The sequence below is a fragment of the Drosophila suzukii genome, chromosome 3 (assembly GCF_043229965.1).
Source record: "Drosophila suzukii chromosome 3, CBGP_Dsuzu_IsoJpt1.0, whole genome shotgun sequence".
NCBI classification, from domain to species: domain Eukaryota; kingdom Metazoa; phylum Arthropoda; class Insecta; order Diptera; family Drosophilidae; genus Drosophila; species Drosophila suzukii.
In genome coordinates this window covers 7,386,397-7,402,483 of record NC_092082.1, presented here as the reverse complement: position 1 = coordinate 7,402,483, position 16,087 = coordinate 7,386,397, and the positions used below count along the sequence as shown (strand labels likewise).

Genomic DNA, 16,087 nt, shown 5'->3' with positions numbered 1-16,087 from the left:
GCGAAGAGCAGTCAAGAGATGGGAGAATAAACAAATCGTATTTCGGCTAAGAGAAAGCGACTGCGAGGCCAAATCAACCATATGCCAGTTAAAAGGGAAGTCGCAGCAAGAGAGCGCCAAATGGAGCTTACCTTTGGAGCTGTGTTATGGTTTTACCAGGGTTGCCAAGTGAATAGTACGTTTCAGAACGGTTAAAAATAAGTTTATTATAAGATTATTTTATACAATTTTTACTAACGTGTTTTTCATCAAAGCATTTGTGGTAGTCGTTTAACATTATTTTATAGAACCGACTACCGTTGAATATATGTAGTTTGACGATAATTCTATTTAAAAACCTGGTTATAAACATGACATTTTACATGGGTAGACTCCGATAACTGCTTCTATTATGATTTGGTTATCACCTAGAAGCCAGGAAAGCAAAACCCAAAACTCCCACTGACCTTAAGAAGATAACTTTAACCGGACTCTTTGCACAGAGATTTAACCATCAGTTATCTGTACCCCCTACATTACATTTTAATACTGCCTTGCTATCTGAGTTACCTTGTAACCATTAATACTCCACTGCAATAATCTTATCTAGCATAGGACGATAACTCGACAACCCTGCTGGGGCAGTAGTAACTCTCTTTTAACCGAAACTTAAGAGAGGCAACCGCCGTTGTTGGTTGTTGTTGCCAAGATACGAGGCTTAGCCAGTCGGGTCAGTCGTCGCTTGGTTACTCATTTGTTTTGCCAATTTTCGTAGCACGGCGCTACAGCTATTCAGTTAGTAACGAACGTTCGCGCCAGACAGACGTATACCACGCCCACGCGTTGCCGCCCCCTGAAAAGCTGGGGAAAGCCAGAAAATCGTAACCGAAGCGAAGCGAGCGCGCGTTATACGGCATCGGAGAATCCGAGAAGCGGAGAATCGAATCGGACATCGGAAGTTCTGCTTTGGAGTGGAGCAGCGTCGTCGTGACCGAGGTTTCTGCCCTCATACATATACGGATAACTGCTATATATATATATAGTTATATGTTTAACTAAAAATATAGGGCCAGACTCTAGCGCGAAAGTGGAAAGTATCTTTTGGATACTTGGATACTTTCCGTTTGGGGGAATTAATTAGACCAATATATCCCATGCAATCCGCGCGTTTATTTTTGTTGTTTTGTCAATAATAATGCCAAACTCTGGCCAAAACCGACATATACAAAAGCGGAAATGCAAAACAATAATACCAACAATTTGAACAACCAAAAGTCTGTGTATTTGTGAACTGTGTCTGTGTTACTTCCAAAAAAAACGAATAAAATAAGATAAAAAGCACAAAAAGTACATAAATAAATAAATAAATGTTGGCTAAAAGCTTAGCCTGAAGCGTATTATATATTATAACAACAGTTGCTGTTGCTACCAAAAGCAGCAAAGCGTGAAGTGCTTGCCAAATGAATTTTCTATATAACAAATGCGAAACTACTTAAAAAGGGAACATATATAAAAATCAGTTAGAAATTTGTGTCTAAAATTAAGACGATATATGCTGACTTTTGGGGGACTTTGGCTCCCATGGTTTTTTTGCTTTATTGACGTGTATAGCTTGCCAATAATGCACTTAGCATTTAACATCTTTTGTATATATTATGAGCCAATTGCGGATCTATAAACTAACCTCCACATTTACTAAGGCAACCACTAAAAATTAATTCTAGTTCTATAGAACTGCCCCAAAATTGGATAATCGAAACATCCTTATAATACATAACCCTCCACCAATGGAAATTCCCAAACATTTTGTAAATATACCCGCATGTAAATACACCCCCAAGAAGCTTAACCCTCTGATAACCAAACCGCATGGAGCTTAACTAAAGACGAACTAAAGACGGGCTAAAGGCAAATTCCGTTTATATTAACCCTCTTGCTTAACACTGTAGTTATATGTCATCCCCCCCTAACCAAGCAAACCCCGACCCCACCGAAAAAAACGAAAAAAAACGCAGTAACAAGTAACTGAAAACGTGCTGGAAAATGCTCAACGTGACCGTCGCTCCCTTTTGGCTAATGATTAGACCCGTCTTCTCGGGCATATATACCCCACATTTAATGCTAATTCTCATTACGGCCTGTGTACTTACTATACTATATATCTAACCGAAATCAACTGCAGCTCAAACATCAGTCGCTTTAACATCGGTTCTGCTCTTTTGGGGGCAGATGGTGCCCATGGAACTATGCTCGGATATATCATCGTAATGCCGCGCCAGCTAAAGCTAATACTACGACCAGATCAGAGCAATCTGAATACCTAACCTCCGAAATAAACGATCTCTGCATCGCATTAAAACTATAATCTAACTGCAAAACAAACTGCATCTTACTTACTGTGTGTGTGTTATGTCTGTAAATTTGGTTCGTTGTTATAATCCGTACCCGTAATACCACACCACACACCACACCTACCAATACCAAATCCAAAAGCCTGCCCGCTAACGATCATGCATAAACCAAAGCTAGCAAATGCTATAACCGCTGCCGCCATTGCCTCATCCATATCCACCAACAACAACAACAACAGCGGCAGCAGCTCCGGTGGCAACAAGTCCAAGAGACCACGTCAATTTGGCAAACACTCGATTGGAGCCGGAGCTGGGGGCCTGGGTCTCCTCCACCGGCCGGACGACTCCGGCTTCGACCACCTCGACCATTCGTCACTAATTGGGGATTCGATTGATTTAGAGCACTACATCAGCGCCATGGAGGCACGTCGACACGACCAGGAGCCGGATGTTTGGGCCCAGCTGCAGCAGAAGGAGTCGGACATCCTTTTGGCCGCCGAACTGGGCAAGGCGCTGCTCGAGAAGAACGAGGAGCTGGTCAAGCAGCAGGAGAAGCTCATCGAGGACTATTCCAGCAAAATTGAGGTGAGTCATGAACGTGTATTACCTAGAGTGCTAAAAAGTTAACAGGTGGAAAACCCATTATGGGAGTAAATATTATACCTATTTGTGGGGAAGAGAATCTGGAAATTATAGAGAATTTTGAGTTGGAAACCAAGTGGCTTAAGGCCTTATGACACTGCTTTAATTTTCACTTTTGACGAACTGACAGGACTTACTTAATTAAGTCTGGACAACCCATAGAAAAAAGAGTCTTCAACTTTTTGTGAATCTATATATTTTAACATCTTTAGTTTACCAGGACTTTTTAAAAAGAAATCCAGTCAGTTACACAAAAATCAAACCAGTGTCATAAGTTCTTTCGAGTTAAGGCTCAAATTTAGATCTAACTAAAATAATATACTAGTATCTAAAATCGAATTATATAGATATTTTTCAGCATATCTATCATATCCACAGTTAAATTCATTTAAGCTGCCTTTCCTAAAATAATTTTTTCTCTTTAATATTGAGATATAATATGTGAGGTCTTTTAAATGTAAGCTGCCTAGCCATTATTACTAATGGAATTCTTCCATGTTTCTATATACGTCTTTGCTATCTGATTTGGCAAAGTGTGCGCAATAAATATAATAATTACTTTGTTGCTATCTATACAGCAGTTATTTTTCTTAAAACGAGAGTTCTTAACAGTGTTATTTGCAGAGCTGAAAAAATATATGCATTGTCTATAAGTTTATTTACTAAATAATTCACAGTTTCTATTTTCACTCTGCCATTTTAAAAATTCCTAAATAATCAAGTGGTTATCCTTAAAAGCCCTCGCAATTATCAAATTGGAAATGGCAGTTATACCGTATTATCTGAATTTTGATGGACTCACCTGGTGATTTGCATTGATTATTGCGGACATGTGTCCGTACATATCTATAATATGACCCCTCACGCATTGCTCGCATTCCCAGGTCGTGAATTAAATAATACATATGGATATTGATTTTTTAAGCTGAAACACGGCACCTGTCCGCACATCCAATGCAGCTCTGTAAACCCAACTTCTCCCCAACTGTCAGCTGCAATTTAATGGCAGGGGGAGAAAGGTGAGCGGGCACTTTAACTATTTAGACAAACAAAAAAGGGACTGGAACTGGGACTGCGAGTGTACGGGTCATGTCATTTTATTGGACGGTGACAAAGTGTGCGCAGTAAACTACTAAACTACATATATCACGTAGGGGTATCGATTTTTTACAGTGTCTATCTACTACCTCGGCACATGTTCTACTGTAAAAATGATGTATGTTGTAGTTGCAGCTCTTTCTGGAGTCTCTCTCCGAAAATTGGCTTTATCAAGCACTTTCCTGATAACATGGTAGAAAAGCCTAGACCGCTCCTAACACCACCTAATGTTTCCAAAGTTTCTGTCTGCCGCTCGACCTTGAACCGCTTGAAATGGGTGGCTTGTGTGGGTGGGTGCGGTTCGTTCGCCTGTCACCTGTTCACACACATACACATAGTTTCAGGGGGAACTGACAAGAGAAAGAATTTCCGATAGGTAAACATAAAGCACCCGTTCCAGCTATCAGTCCAAGTGAAGTTCAAGCCGAGGCTCAAGTTCGTGGCCGTTCATTAGCATATTGCTAGCAACGACATTACCTCAAACTTACCCCGATTAGCTGGCTTTTCCTAGCTTTTCCACCCACAACCGATAGTTAGGCTAATGTACTTTTGTTGACCAAACCCGACACAATGTAGTCTTATCAATTACGCTCCCGCCGACCGTTTAATGGCCATCCAATGCACGGAAATACCAGGAAATGCTGGAATGGTTCGGGGACCACCTGATGGTGTCAGTAACCCAAACAGAGGACACGGCAATGCGTTGAACTTGAATAATTTCGTTGGTACAAAATTTTTCCGTGGGTTTGAGATATATTTACATAGTTGGCTTAGTCACTTTTACTCACTTTTGGTATTCGCCTTATTTCCCACTGGTTTTGTTTTTATTTTTAAGCACATTGAGTGACTTCATCTTCATTGAGAAATGAAAGTGCGAAGGCCAATTGCTGTGGGGCTAGCCGCGTAATATCCTGGTAAAACTGTCAGATGATGTCACCGGGGAATCGATATGATAATTTCAACCAGTTTGGAAACTGAATTGAAGTCATAAATCTCGGGAATTGTAACCCTAAACTTGATATTCATTTTAAAAAAATGTTAATTAAATTAGGGGTATATAACTCGACATATTAACAACAGTAATTTATTATTTTTAAAAGGCTCAAAAAAAATAGACAGTTTAAAATGCCTAAAATTTACAACAACAGTTATTAATATTTTTCAAATCAAAAACTCAGCCAAAACGAAATCCAATAAGATTAAAAATTTTCTGTATCTCAAACCCTATTCCCATAAAAATTATAGTTTCCTCACCTCACTTTACTTCACACATTCCATAGCCATTAACAATTTAAATTAAAATCATTTGCCATCTCAGAAACCATTAGGTTTATTATAGAGCGCTCCAATTAAAAACCCAAAAAGCTAGGAATTCCCATGTTCCATTTTCCATTAGTCATTAAACGGAAATCGCTTTAGCCTAATGAAATTGGGCCAGGCCAACAAAAAAGGTCAACTCCTGACAGTTGAACCACGCCAATTGTCATTTTAATTATTTGCTTAGTTTTTGTTTTTTAAGTCATGATGATGGTTTAGGGAATTCTGTCGTGGGCCTGTCGCATAAATCTCTTGGATTTGGTCACCTTGAGTTTACCTCTGGTCTTTGTTTAGCATGTGACGTGAGGCGTCTGCCAAAATTCACTTTTATTTGCGTGTTTTTGGCAATATGCAAAATTGCTGTTCGCGTATCTAATTAATTTCCTCAGCGTTTTGGAGCGCACAATGTCACTGGATGAGCCAGTGGTCAGCTAAACCAGGCCCATCCCATGGTATATATACTATATATATATGAGTCCGGTCTGTTGCGGACTGACGTAATTAGACTGCTGCGTTGTAGGTGTTTTGGTTCTGGCTAAAATGGCAGTAGTTTTGGCCCGGGTTTTCGTTATTGTCGTGGTCCGAAGCTCGCCCATATTTTGTATTTTATTTCGCGGTCTGTTGAAGCGTGTGTGCCAATTTACGAGCATTGGCTTGTATTTTTAGCTCCGATTTGTTTTTGCATTAACTTTTATATACGCCATAATATAATATAGTTCTGTGCCCAATTCTCACATGCTAATGAGTTCAGAGGCCTTGGCTTGAGCAGTGGTCAGTTTTAGGGTTTTACGCAATGGACAAGGGAGTGGGATTACTTGGAAAATGGTTCCTGCGCAAATATATTCAAGTTGTAATCCTGAGCTAAATATAAAAGGGGTTCCATGATCTCACGTTTACTTAGTAACTAAATTCGATTATATGTTCATGTTGTTAATTTAGTTTTATAACTGTTATACCACCTTATAAACGAAGTCTCACAGTTTTCAACCTCTTCAATCTCGACCAAAACACCTTTAACTATAAATACCCCGCTCTGAATCAGTCTTTTATTCTCAATATGTTCTCAGCCATATTTCATTTCGTTTACGAATTTTCCAAGCCCACTCCATATTATCTAGTTCACAGACAATCGACCAAATAGTTGACCATTGTCATTGTCTGACTGCCAAAACGTGTTTGCTTCGCCCAGGTTCGACTACAAGCCCAGTTTTCAGCTCTCTGGTCGAGGAGAACAATTGAGTGGAAATCAATTGGAATCTGGCGCGGTATTGTAGTTCGCTTTAAGTCGCTCGTTTATCACGATCTGCAGACAATTGTTGCTATTACTGGTTAGGAAATTTAAACCCAACTTGAGAGGATGAAGTGTTGCAAATGGCAGCCGAGAGTAAAATATATAATTTGGTACGTAGGCGTCTGTTACGGTTAGGCATTTAAATAATTCACATTACTATTGGGTTAGACCCCCTTTGGCCTTTTCGAAAGTCTACACCCCTGAATTTACGGCTTTAATAACTTTTGTTGTTTGGTTTTTATTTATTTCTGACATTGGGCCAACTGGTTTCAGTAATTTATTTTAAGAGCTCTTAGTAGAACGGCAAGTCACAACCGATGGCAATTTGTTCTCTGATCAATTACGATATTAAATTGAAACTTTCAACCGTTTCCCCGATCAAAGAATGCTAATGAAAAGGTAATTCCATTTAAACGTTCTTTGATTAGCCTTGATGGTTGTTAGTTGAGGTCTTTGTGTAAACAGGATATGGTTAACCATAGAAAATGGAAGTGAAGAACTATGGTTTGTGCTTAATGAAAGGAAATGCTGCGGGATCTGAGAGATGGGAATATTTACATACCATACTGTAGTTTCACTAAGAACGAAATGATGACGAAGTAGTTAAAAAGCTTTACAATTAGGGTAAACATTTCCTAGTATAGACCAAGCTTTTAATTTCAATGCCTTAAATGTTACTCAATCAAATTTAATTTATATAATTAAAACATATAATTCAAAACAAAGCAAAAACTAAAACAAAGTCTTTCAAATATGATTTTTCCTTTGTGTTATTTTAATAACCGTCAACAATCCAAGTTATATTTATATTTATTTATCCACCAATCCACATGAATCATGCAAATAAAGGTATCTTCCGCCTTTCGATCAAGTCCCACGCCCACAATGCCCATCGTTTCACTCAACTGACCATGCCAGGTGGGCGGACTTCTCGAGGCGCCCAAGAACATATTATACCCATAATGGTTACCTCTCAATCGAAGCCACCTACTGGACGCCTACTTCATCTAGAGTTAGATAACCAAACGCGTTCTACATGCGAATGTGAATAGGAAAAAAGTTCGACCAGAGTGCCCAACGTAAAAATTAAATCAAAATAAAACTCTCCTCACGTTTGCGGACCAACTTTTTTTTATTTTTGGCTTGAGGTGAAGTCATCAACACATTGTCGACTGCTGGCTTTGTTGCTTTTGATTTTTTTTGCAAAAAAAGCATTTCAAAATCAACCAATTTGCATGCGAATAATACGGGTTTATATAGCAAGATACATATATATTTTGAACCGTGTCCATCTCATTTGCTGAAAACCAGTTTGATTGATCTTCAAAACAACAACGAAAAGTGTTTATTTGTTGTAATCTTCTTTGGTGAGTCACAAAGTGAATCTGAGACTGAGTGGAGCTCATTTACCTGCTAAGCATTTCTTCGAGTACCCCAAAGTTAAATCCCAATCCACAAGTTTTTGGCCCCATTAGCTGGACGGGTATGCAAATTCGCTCATTCGTTTGCAAACGAAAAAAATGTTGGGCCTTCATTTTGGTCAGGCCAAAAGGTTTTCAGATTCGAAGTCGATGAAATTCTGGTCTTTCCTCATAAATGGGGGTGTATGATCTGGGGTTGGCCCCCATTTAGGCGGGAAATTGAGGTCGTTCAACATAGTGTGCCACGATTATTATTGGACATTAGTCGTCAGCGTCACCCTATTCGCATTCGCATTCGCATTGGCTCTTGGCCAGTAATAGCATTTCTTTGGCCATGTTGCATGGATGGGGTCTGCAAAATGTCACGGTGAGTGCTTTGTTTTCTTCTGTGACTTTTTGCCCAGGGAAATTACTTTCCTTATTGGCCAGCCTGTCACCATTTTCCTCCCACCTTCTTCGTTTGGCTTTTTGTGTCATCAGGGAAACATGAGTTTTTTATGCGGATTTTCCGGGGGCGTCAGAGGTTGTATTTAGCTTCCTCAGCTGGTAATGAGCTTTATGGAAATTCTAAAAAACGAAACTGTATTAAGCGGGGTTCGAGCTCTTCCGTTAAAAGGTTTCCAAGAATTACAATATTCTTAGAAATTCAAATTTCATTTAATGATCACCCCATTTAACATTAGCCTTCACTTTCGTTTATTTTATTCTTTACTTAGAAGTTTGGCAACTGAACACACTAAATAAAGACTGCAATGATTGAACAAGAATAAAGTTCTAAAAATAAATAATTAGCTCACAGAAGAACCGCTTCAAATTCAAACTTAACATTTAACCGCCACATGTTAAGTTTGTGCAGTGTTGGCTAATTGCGAAGAATCAGTACGCCATTAAGTATTACAAAATTTCGGCTTCCGAAGAAAGTCAAGTGTTGGTAAGCACGCTAAAGCCGCCAAATGCCAAATATACAAAAGTTATAATAAAATTTCAAAGTTTTAAAATTTGAATCAATTTTAGTTCAAGAATAAAGTTACATCCTATTCATATTTCTTCATTCCTTTAGGAAAATATGTCTAGTAAAAGGTGATTTAATTTGAAACATCAGAAAAAAGATATTGATTGACCCACCCAATATTTTTTTTAACGTTAGCGGTTTCCGCAATCAAATTGAATAATTGTTTGGACGGTCATAAAATTCTCTCTGTAGTGGTTGTATGTGCGTGTTCTCAAGCTGACATTCTTTTTTTTAGTTGTAAATCAAATGTATTTGACTTGACCGCCACAATTCTGATCAGTGTGGCCAAATTACCGTAATTTAGTGTTGCAAAACATCTTGAGCTAATCCAGTGTTGGTAAACGTGCTTAAGCTGTCGAATGCCAAACTCTCAAAGTAATTATACGAAAATTATACCGGTTCGATCCCTGGCAAGGTATAAAGTAGCATTCATACTTGTGTTTTATCTTAACATTTTATGAAATTTACACCTAGTTAAATAGTGTGTAATAGGTTTTAGGGTTATTTTTCATAACAAATAGTGTATGGAAGAACAAATATTTTGTCCTACTTGATGTTACCAATTTACGTTGCCGTTTTTCGGCCGCTCATGGCGTAATCGTCAGAGCGGCCAGAATTTGCTTGGTTGTACCAATGCGAGAGTAGGTTCGATCTCAGTCGCAGATGGTAAAGGACTTCTACGGATTTAAGAGGAACGTTCTCTCGCCTTTACCACCAAAGTACTTTCAGTGATCAAGATCCATAGCAGGGGACGCCCAGCAGATACCACTTCAGCATTTAAGGGCGTAATTCCAACAAATATAACAAGATGTAACCTTCAAAAATGTACAAAAAAATTATAAAACTATGTAAAACTAATAAAAAAAATATGAACTTAGGTTTAGCTTTGTTAAATTAAGATACCACTTCAGCATATAAGGACGTAGTTCCAACAAATATAACAAGATGTAACCTTCAAAAATGTACAAAAAAATTATAAAACTATGTAAAACTAATAAAAAAAATATGAACTTAGGTTTAGTTTTGTTAAATTAAATTTTGTACTCATTTTTTTCTTTAAAAATCAAAGTCTCCAAAAAAAAATATTTTTTTATGCTTAGCGATGATAATTAACTCAAATTTTTGGTCATTTGGAACTTGGTCGTCCTGAGCGTGAGTTTGGGTAAGTTGAGAAGTGAGGCAACGGCCTTCAGGCTCTGTTCACGATCAACAAACTGTGGTAATCACGGCTCCATTACCATCTTAGTTAATCGTTTCGAAGAGCAGTTGGCAGGAAGCGAATCTAGCTCAAATTATAGTTGCTATTGATTCAGGCCTTACATAATCGCTGCATGGTTAAATGCGGTAGAGTCCGTGAGCAAACGGTACCGCCTCACTGTCAAAGTCTATTGATGTGCAAATTACTGCTAACAACTGAAAATTAATAACTGCTGGGAAATTAATTCGAATTTTACCGCGACTGACAGCTAAATTGCAAGTATTATCCATCGGGTTCCCCGACTTTGACTTAGGGATCTTAAAGAGAGCGAAGTCTGAGACTACCGCAACAATGCGGCATCTTCGAGTAACCCATTGTTGTTGTCATACCTAAACCTTTGTATGTTTGTATGTTGCATGGGTATAATTTTATTAAATTTTTTTTTCTACCATCTTCTTTCCTACACACACTCACAAATGATGATTTTTAATGAATTGCAGAAGGTGAAAGCAATTTCACTTTCCAAAAGCAATTTTCGGTGTCAAAGCGATGCTTGGGAACAATAGAAGTCGACTTGGCAATGTCGCCAAAGTCACAGTCTGAGCTGAATCGTAAACAAAATTAAATAAAATCGAGTCAGTAGCTACTGCGAGTTGAGCTGGGTTATTATACTGTGAAATCTTTAAGAAAATGAATCAAAAATTGTTTGTAACCCTTACTAAAAATTAAACTGTTAGAAGTGATTTACTTTTCGTGCTAATTTGTAAAGGAAAATTTTCTTATATTTAGTATCCAATTTGATGTTTATTATATCTAACTTTCTAACTAATCTTTCAATAATATTAAATCGTTGTTTAGCAGATAAAAAAGATATTCTTATATGTAAGACTCTATGTAGTCTATATCTTCAAAGTATCGAGTTTATAAAGTTCGATTGCACTTAGAAAAATATAACCTTTTGTGGAATAAATTTACTTTACTACTTTATGGATGGACATTCCGGCATACATACTTCACGATATCAACCTACAAAAATCAATTGTTTGATACATTTTTGATGAGTAGGGAAAAGTACCACAGCCAATGGGTTGGAACATTAACCACAAACGAAAATTTGCCCTTTACTTGCCAGCTGACTCATTGACAATTAATTAACAATATCCCCAGAGCCTACATGTGGATACAGAAACTCACTCCCTTCGCTGTCATATATCTGTCATATCTATATGTGGATATAAGTATGTATGTACATTGCTAATTGGGCAGCTTTCATTGCAACAATAAAAATATATACACACAGAGTCACATTTAGACGATTTTTGTGTGACTAAGAGCCAGCCATCGAAACGGCCAATTGGCAAATTTCAAAGGCCAATACAAATGTAAATGAAATATACAGAAAATATTCATATATGTATATGGCCATCGAACGTTAGCATGATGACAATAATAGACGATTTCACAAAATACGATATGGCCCCGAACCACACCCCCCACCCAAAAGGCCAAAAGTCGAGCCGCAGGGCGAAAACTTTTTCAGAGGCTCACGCAAATCAGATAACAAATTCGAGTGTCAGACCAAGTGGCATAAACAATGTGCCCATCGCAAATGGAGGAGCACTATGGATGGTAGAGGGTGTTAGAGGATGGCTCTTTGGTACAGCAGTCTCCTGCCAATGGCAGTAATTTATGCACCCAACTTTCGATTCAAATGACTAAACCATAACTACGGTCGGGGGATCTGTTAATTGCAAAACTGTCCGATGGGAGTGTGTTATCGCCCATAGATACATATGTATGTGGGACTCAATAGAGGGAAAGGGAGTTATCAATGGAAACCAGAATGTACCAGAAATGTGGGTCAAACTTTGATGCTTTCTGAACCTAACAATTCAAAACAATGACAAAAATATGGATTTTTTACATGAAACATTTTTTATAATATCATATAGCATAATATAAGACTATGTTAATGCTATTCCTTAAGTGGGAATATTTTTTTAAGTGTTTTATTTAAACATCAATTACATTTATTTACAATTTTCCACCTTAGCTAATCGCACAATTAAACTTCATATCTACCAAGATCAACGACTTCAACAACTTTTCGGTTTAAACCGATTGTAAACTTTAGTTTACAAGGTCAGCATTGACAGATACAATTAATAGCCAATTTAATGGCCAATTATCATGTCATCAGTCACAAACCCCAACCAAAACATAGTTTAAGATGAATCTTTGATTTTGTTTACACATTTCTGTGATCATTTGCCTTGCACAATCGTATTAAAATTAGCTGAGCATCCGCACAAATCGAATTCGACTTATTTGGTGAATGACTCAGGTTGAGATTGGGCCAAAAAAAGAGATAGAAATAGTGGGACGATCTACTGCGCATGCGCAACGACAATCGGATGGAGATGGAAAGAGAGGGACTTAGAGCAATAGAAGTAGAAATGCTTTAAGCTGCAATCGAAACAGTTTTTGTATCTGATTGTTTAAGAGAGTGCCTTTGTGTGTGTGTGCCCAGGTGTTATGTAACGGCTCTTTCGGCTAAGCGGAATTATTTTTGCGAATTTGTATCTTTTTTGGAGTATCTCGCCTATTTTAGAGTACATTGTGGGTACTCTAACTAAGCGTTCAATTAAAAGTAATTGGCAAAGATAGATATACTAAATTATGTTGAAATTGGCTTCAAGCATTGTAAATCTAATGAACATTTTACTTAATATCGTTTTATTTTATTTAAGTTTTAAAAAATGATATAAAATTATACAGCTTTAAAAACTAAGTATTTTAATTTATTTTAATTTTTAAAACCAATTTATATTTTATTTAAAAAGTGAATAAGTATAAATATAAATATATATATAAATATTAGATTAAACAGAAATAATTTGACTTCGATTTGAAGATGTTTATATTTTTAATTATATGGTATAATTTTTTTTAATTATATGGTATTTCTTTATTGCCCATTTTAGGAGTAGTCAAAAGAAATTAGGTCATCAACTTTTAATTTGTTCAAGGTTTAATAGCTTACAAATTTATATTATTTACATAGTTTTCTTTGTTTTTTGGAAACTCTTTGTGGAGCCCAACACGGCTATTTAAAATTTTTAAATTTAATTTCTTTTGTGCCATTCAGTTTCTGGAATCCCCCTTATATTTCGCTGCATCGCCTTTTCCCACTTTTTCTTGCACCTTACCCTGCTTTTGCAATTAGCGCTTGCATTTTTTGTGCCATTGTTTGCGTAAATGTTTCACCCACAAGCCTTTTTTGCCCAGGTGAGTGTCTCTTTCTGCAGGTGTGCGAATGGTGATGCCCTGCTCCCAGGAAACCATTTAGCATTACAGCCTGAGAACTAAGTCGCCTGTCACTTTGTCTTGTTGCACTCCAATTTGGCTTTAACCGGGTAAAAGGTGGCGGCTCTTGACTGTTATTGTCGCTTTTTCCGCTGCTGCTGCTGTTGCAGTATTACGGGTATCATGTAAGCCCAACAGTTTGAATTATGGACAGATTGCCACATATATTTCTTTAACTGTAAGTGGAGTCTTTCTCTCTGTGATTTTTTGCGGTTTAAGTTTTAAGGTGTTGAACGAGTTGGCAAAAAATTACACTACCGTGCTGAGTTTTTAATGGAGATGCATAAACACACCGTTTATATTACCTGGGAAAACAGCCAAACTGTTGCAATATTATAGGTTATTTATATGTCATAATTTAAGCCATCTTCATATGACGAAAGCACCGAAAATAAACCTTCCTCTGGATACCATAAATTAATCAATATCGACTGGCTGCTCAACCCTCATGAAAACTCTTTGCCACCACAAAAAATGTTTATTTATTTGTATTTATGACGAGCAAAACATAAACAAAGCCAAAGACACAAAAAGAGCCATAAAACATGTCTTACCCGTACATAATTGGGCCATAAATTTAAAGATTTTCCTTCAACTATAGTACAACCAAGGAATTATATGGAAATAATCTTTTGGCAAATGGTGGCATTGTTCTTGGGCTGAGCTCATCATCAACAGTAGCCGGGGAGTCATAATCTTAATTCTTAAATCTCCAACTAGTTACCCTCGCTCATCATCAAGTCATATAGTTGGGATCTTGATGGTTCTTTTTTTTGAAGTCTTTTTGACTGGCCCTGAGATGACCGCTTCGCTGCTCTTGGCTTAATGGTTTGCTTACATTTTTGTTATTTTCTGTGTCATAGTTAAATTTTCGTATGCTTCTGGCTAGTTAACCACTGCAAGATTAATGACATTTTTTTAAAACATCTGTCGTATAACTAGGAAGTTGGCTTGGGGAGAAATATATCTTAACTTTTAAACGTTTCATTTTTAGCTCTTATAAACTCTCTGAGAAAGTGAAATTAAGCCGATGGCTCACAGGTGCTTAATTCCACTTACGGATTGGGGAGCGTCCCCAGATTTCCAATGGTTAATTTACATCTGAATCGGAAGTTGTAAATATACCAAAAGAAACCAAAGAAAAAGAGGTGTGGGGAAAGACTAATTAAATAGTAGGAAGCACAGGCCAAGTGATAATTTAATTTAAATCACAGCAGTGATTTGCATTATAGTAATTTTATAAAATACTTTTTAATTTATTTGCCAACTAATGATATTAATAAATTTCAAATAAATCAGTGGTAAGCTTGGTTATCAACCTTAAGAGATTTTTCAGCTCGTCAGCTTTAAAACTTTTTCTGGCCATTGAATAATCATCAATTTTTTGCTTTATTCCAACAACTGTTTAAATAAACTTCTCCTTTGTCTGGTCTGGAGTTCATTTACTCGGCCACTTGTGCCACAGTGATAATTGTTTTTATATAGCCAAGTATGTTTTTTATATATTCGCTGTTAATAATACTTTTTTCGCAATCTTTTTTGGCCTAGCGCGTCATTAGCGGAGGCAGCATAATTAAAAAACTCTTAGTTGGCAAGTCGAGGGTGCTCTTTTTGGTCGGGGGGATTTGGGGATGCAGACAAAAGAATTGTGGTCGAAAAACAAGAGACCTCAAATTGCGTAAACAACCTAGAGAACAACAGCTGAAAAACACTAGTTGTATTTTATTTTGAAATATTTAATGAGTTGTTGGGGAATTAGAATGTCTAAAGCAATACAAATATTTTTATGGATTCTGTTAGAGAATAATAGCGGGAGGTTAAGCTATTATAATTCCAAAATTAGTCTTAATAATGTCTGGTAATAAAAAAAGAGCTATAAACTGACATTGTAATAATTAAGTAAGGTAAGATTTAATTTACCTGATTAAGTTTTTCGAATTAAGGATGAGAAATCTTAGTGAAGTTTGACTGTATTTTTTATGAGTCTTTAGATGCTATAGCATTCTTTTTCTCCTACCTCTTTTAAAGATCTTGACTTTCCTGACTTTGTAATCGTTTTATGCGCAACGGTGACTAATTGTTAAGACCTCCTCTTCAGGTGTCTTTGCCTACAATTCCAGCATCTTTTCTACCTCGCATTTGATGACTCTTCTCGAAAGCTTATTTTGTTATTTTGTAAGTCTTGTTGACTTTACAAGTCAAGAAACCCACGCACTGTAGCTCCGAGTGAAAGAAATTTTTGGGATCCAACGTAACCCGGGTATTTCCCTTTCCCTGCCCCATTTCATCGTCTCAGATGTGTGCGCATGCGCAGTGGGCGTTACATTTTGCCGTAAGTATTTATGGCCTAATAATTTTTGGCCTGCGTTCGTGGCAGCACAATCAGATCTAGAAATGAGTTAATTTTGGTGC

At 37.2% G+C, this 16,087-nt stretch overlaps 1 protein-coding gene across 3 annotated transcripts in view; it reads left to right on the top strand.

Moving 5' to 3' along the window:
• The first annotated feature begins 772 nt into the window (after positions 1-772).
• Positions 773-16,087, top strand: part of LOC108013280 (bicaudal D-related protein homolog) — a 26,681-nt gene continuing 11,366 nt past the window's right edge. Inside the window, exons 1-2 of one of the 3 annotated variants that reach the window (XM_017079052.4) lie at positions 773-975; positions 2,162-2,915. In XM_017079052.4, the coding sequence (XP_016934541.3) occupies positions 2,490-2,915 (426 nt within the window). In that variant the 5' untranslated portion in view covers positions 773-975; positions 2,162-2,489. Of the gene's footprint in view, positions 976-1,964; positions 2,916-16,087 lie in introns of those variants that run through there. The other 2 variants (XM_017079053.4, XM_070996966.1) reach the window with 2 other exon arrangements.